We start from the raw sequence: 5177 nt of genomic DNA on the forward strand, positions 1-5177 counted from the left end.
ATTGCACACAAGCAAAAGATACAACTACACAAATGTTACCTTAATCTTCATTGTTGGGTTAATCTCAAGGTCACCCCTAAACAAAGTAACTGGAGCAACTCTCCTTGTCTTTAAAGAACCTAGCAGTGAGAGTGGACTCTCAACATACACTGTTTTCGCAATCGCGTCGCTGGAGAATAAATTCAACAAACGATCATTCTCCTCTATTACTTTCTCATGAACATCACCGTTTACATTGTCCCTCATAACAATACTTTCCATCTTTATACCCTCTGCAGCCATTTTCACAGCGATAGTGCTGACTTGCTCATCTTTCGTCCCTTCAAATGGATCTTTAGTAGGACATGCTGCATTCGTGATAAGACACAACCGTTTTTTCCCTTTTTGCGCAGCACCATACATCTTTATGAGCATATCCATCCCAACAATTATAGCATCAAGAACTGAGACCAGTCAAAGAACCAAGGCAAAAATAAACAGAAGAAAATGGTCAAAGCAGCAAAATTAGCTAGCAGGATACAGTCGCCAGCTACGGTTCCTCTAGGGAGGCGCTTTACATTCTCAACCACGACTTCATCAACAACTCTAATATTCCTTAAAACCGCAACATGCTCATATCCACCTATGTCCCTAGCAAGCTCGTTCTCGGTTTCTGCAGAGGTCACATGAGTAAACAGAGGATAGATTACTAATTTACTAATCAAACGTAACATCTAAGGCATTATCAAAGGCATCAAATTACACGCCTCAGGCAAGAGTATCAATCATACTTTTGGATCAAAAACAGATTAAATTAATAAGAAGGGACAGAGACCTTCAGTTCCAAAGACAACAATTCCAACTTCATCATACTTGTTGTAAATCAACTGCAACAACAGACAAAAACCAAAGCTAATAATGAAAATTCCCAAAAGAAAAAGCTCAAAACTTCACCTTTCCATTACATAAAAAAAAAAAAAAGAAAGATGTGAGCAATAGGTTTCAGAAGAATATGAGAAAGATCATTTACCTTCTTTTGCAGTAGCAATGAACATGTCTTTTCAACATCAGGGAGTATACTATGCATCGCTGGGCCTACATCGAGCAACAAAACTAACCCCTCCTGCTTCGAAGAACACACACACTCAGTATCCCGAAAATCAAGCACAGGGCTAAGTTCTAAAATGAAATGAAAAATTTGCTCTGGTCTTATGAAATTTTCAAACCCTAATCACTCAAAGGACACTTCGGAGATGAATATAAACGAGATATCAACAGTAAACGAGAACACTAGCAAATATTTAAACACCCCGATGTTGATTGACTAGGGGTGATGCACAAAAAACGAAGTCAAAATCGAATTTAACAGCATAACCATATATTAAAAAGAAGCTCTGAGAAGAAAAGTAGTATGCATGAATGGAGACGAACATGCACGAAAGTATGCATGAATGGAGAAGAACATGGACGAAACTAAGCGAAAAAAAAAAGAAGGAAACATCGATTTCATGAATTAATTCTGAAGAAACTTGATAAGATCACGAAGATAAGAAAACTAACAAAGTAAGAATCGATAAAATTTTACCCGATTACGCGCCATTGAAAACCTATTGCTGGAAAATGGAGGTGAAGAAGAAGAAGAAGAAGAAGAAGAAGAAGAAGAAGAAGAAGAAGAAGAAGAAAAAGTGATGACGACGAAGGATTTCCCTTTTTTTTTTTGAAAATAGGCTGTGAAAGACACTGAGTTAACGAGATAGGACATTGGGCTAAAATATCCAACAAAAAGGCCCATAAAACCTAATTTCAATATGGTTTTTTTTTCAAAAAAGATATAATTGTTTTTCAACTCTATTGCTAAAAATATAGAAAGTCTTTATTTCTCATTTAATAGAGTATATTTATTATTTAATTTCTAAATTCAAAAATATGATAGTTTTTATTATTTTTATTTTCAAATGATATTATAAAGTATATTTAATTAAAAAACGTGAAAATAAATTTTTGATTTTAGAAATATTATAAAAGTCAAAATTAAAAGTTATGATATTAAAAAGATGGTGAAGTATTTTTTTCAATAATTTGCTACATTTGATTGATTATATACAAAAATACTTTTTTAGTTATTTTACTAAAAATTTGATATGAAACATTGATTTTTAAATAAAAAAAAGTTTGTGGTGAAATGATTTATAAAAATTATTAAATTTTAATCCAATACAAATATGTTAAGTAAACGGGTTAGTTCGATATGAACAGATTATAATTTTAATTTTTTAATACCCACAAAAAAATCTCAAAATACAAAATATTAATTTTTTAAAATAGGTAATATATTCAATCTACTAAATTATATATATTTTTAAATTAAAGTTGATGATTATAGTATTATAATTTTTATATAATAGCCTAGATAATATTTTTGTTTAGTGCCAACGGGTTTAAAACAACTTATTTTGCTTTACACCCTTATAAAATAACTTTATATACGGATTAATTCATTTTTTATAATTCAAAAAAATAATATATATATATATATATACAGATCAACTCATTATTTAAAATTCACAAAAATATGCACTATATTATTGTAAACTTTATAACAATAATTGTTTTTACAAAATAACTGTTTTCATAAAATTATTTAAATTAATTAAAGATTAAAAATATATCTCTCGCGCTATAGCGCGGGTTAATCCCTAGTGAAATTACAAATCAGTATACAGAATTTTCAGAAACAAACTATTATATTTATATAAGCAGATATCTGTACCATATAAATAAAAAATATATAATAAAAAAGTTAATTTGATAATGCTTTCCTAAAACAAATCTTACTAGAAAATGGATCATTAAATCCATTAATTTCTTTCTCTGTATTTGATCTTGTTCTAATGCAAATTGTATGCATCAGCTGAACATTCGAATTGCACACCGCATAATAAAATTATGCTTTCGATAATTGATATGATCGTGACCAGCTCAGAGGAGGAGTAACCAGAGGTAGCTGGCAGGATTACTCGTTCTAGAGCTAGAGAGATGGCTAAGGAGGCTCACGCACTCATAGCTGCAGAGGACATCGATCAACTGGAGGCTGGAGCTCACATCTTCAATATCTCTATCTTGAAGAATGAAGAACCCAGTAACAATGACTAGGTAACTTAGGTGATGATTCTGTACTCTTTTCCTTGGTGAGGATTTTGGAAGGCAAGGAGGTTCTTCTCCAAGGTTTTTAACGAGGCAGAAATCATTGCTACGTCGAGTTACTTAGAAGTTGTTACTAATGGGTAATAATGTGCAAAGTCACAATGACTTGTGCACTAGTTGTTTTAGGCGCACCACTTAGGATTTAGAAGGGACGCCTCGCTGTTTTATTTTTTTTAATCAAACTTCGTGTTGTTTTTATTTCAGACTTCATGTAGTTTTGTATTAGGGCTGCGATTTCTCTCTAACTCCATTTAAGAGAGAAAATCGCCTAAGTATTATTCAGTGAAGAATTTTGATCAAACTTTTAACGTGTTCTTCTCTCTTTTGATTTCTGAGAACTAAAAACTCTGAAATTCGAATCTCTTAAAAACTAATCTGTTTACAAGAGATTCTTCTATCTCATCATCTCCATTCCATCGATATCATCTCATCACAGCACGTCCACCCTCTCAACTCACTCTATCCGCCGCGCCACCATCATCATCTTCGGCTTGATCCATCGAACCGATCACCACCACCACCACATCGCCTCATCGATTCCTTCTATCCATCTTATCGCTGCATCTGTTCCCCTTTGCTTCAGAGTTAATCACCTAGGATCGTATCACGTGGTATCAGAGCCAACTCTGAACCAAAGGCTGAGAAATTTCTAACCCTAAATCGCCATACTTGATTTCATTCCTTGTTCTGATTTCGTTGCTTAGATCATTAGGGCTTGTTGACTTCTGGTGTTTGTTTGCATCGTGTGTCTTCTATTTCAGTGAATCATCATATCATTGTTAGTTAATTCGTTGCCTCACTTCTGCGTTCTCGTTAGATTGCATCGAACTAGTGTCTTTTTGTGTCGCTGTACTTTCGTTGTGTGGTGTAGTCTTCGCCTAGATCGATTGCGAGATCGTGTTAGGGTTCGATAGTGCGATTTAGTTAGACTAGATAACTCGTTGTTCATCGCTTCGTGTTTTGTCCTTAGTTTGTTAGGATTCGTAGTTTTCGAATTAGCTAGGGTTCGTTGATCATCGATTTTCTCGTTTAGGTTTGATAAGAGACTTGATTTTTTGGTTTTTTTTTAAGGGTTGAAAACAAAAAAAAAAAAAAAAAAAAGAGTACACAAAAAAAAAATTTCGTTAAATTTCATTAGTTTCGTTAAGTTTGTTTTTAGATTTCGTGGGGATCGTTTAATTTTTTTTTATGATGAGTTTAGTTTTGCTGTTTTTGTGATTTCTTCTAGAACAAGTTATTGCGAGTTTTTTTAAAAAAATTTCAGGTACCATGGAGCTTTCGGCTGAAACGATGGAAGCTCTGAACCGAGCAATGTCTCAACAAATTAAAGAAGCGAATCACGCCATAGCAACTCAGCTCACACAACAAATCGAACAACTCAATGACAAGTTCGAGACGAAGATGAATGATCTGCTCAAAGACCTCAGTGCAAGTGGAGAAGAGTCGTCTCAAACTCCAACTCCTTCAGAAGCAATGGGCTTAGCAAAGGGTAAAGGGCACATAGGATCTTCCCGGAAACTTCCACGCCACCCAACACCTTCCGAAGCCAGGACTAAAGCTAAGTCCAACCGAAGCCAAATTGGGGGCAGAGAGACTACGTTTAATCCGAGGAGGAATCCTACTGGTGCAGAACGAGATGGCCCAAGGGTAGATCGTCAGCACCGCCGAGAGGAATATATTGCTGGGCATCGAGTTACCCTGGAATCAGACCCAGAATACTATGAGGAGGACGAAGCTTTTGATCATAGCCGAGAAACTGTGAGACGAGATCGAGGCCGAGGACATGGTCGAGATTATGATCCTCTACGTCAGCAGCTGCATCATATCAAAATCCAGTATCCTCCTTTCCATGGAACCAATGATCCCGAAGCTTACCTAGATTGGGAAAGGAAGATGGAGTCTAATTTTCTAGTCCAAGGAACCTACGAGCTCAACAAGGTGAAGATTGCAGTTTCGGAATTTCATGGGTATGCGCTTCTATGGTGGGAGCAGTT

At 35.1% G+C, this 5177-nt stretch overlaps 1 protein-coding gene across 1 annotated transcript in view; it reads right to left on the reverse strand.

Annotated features, from left to right (window-relative positions):
• The window catches only part of LOC18010468 (ATP-dependent DNA helicase 2 subunit KU80), a 3620-nt gene extending 1941 nt beyond the window's left edge, over positions 1-1679 (reverse strand). The window contains exons 1-5 of the mRNA XM_024150728.1: positions 1565-1679; positions 1010-1102; positions 815-866; positions 521-652; positions 40-443 (exon numbers count right to left, since the gene is read on the reverse strand). Coding sequence (XP_024006496.1) covers positions 40-443; positions 521-652; positions 815-866; positions 1010-1102; positions 1565-1579 — 696 coding nt within the window. The 5' untranslated portion in view covers positions 1580-1679. The remainder of the gene's footprint in view (positions 1-39; positions 444-520; positions 653-814; positions 867-1009; positions 1103-1564) is intronic.
• Positions 1680-5177: the final 3498 nt, after the last annotated feature.

The sequence above is a fragment of the Eutrema salsugineum genome, unplaced genomic scaffold (genome assembly GCF_000478725.1).
Source record: "Eutrema salsugineum unplaced genomic scaffold, Eutsalg1_0 scaffold_7, whole genome shotgun sequence".
Classification (NCBI taxonomy): domain Eukaryota; kingdom Viridiplantae; phylum Streptophyta; class Magnoliopsida; order Brassicales; family Brassicaceae; genus Eutrema; species Eutrema salsugineum.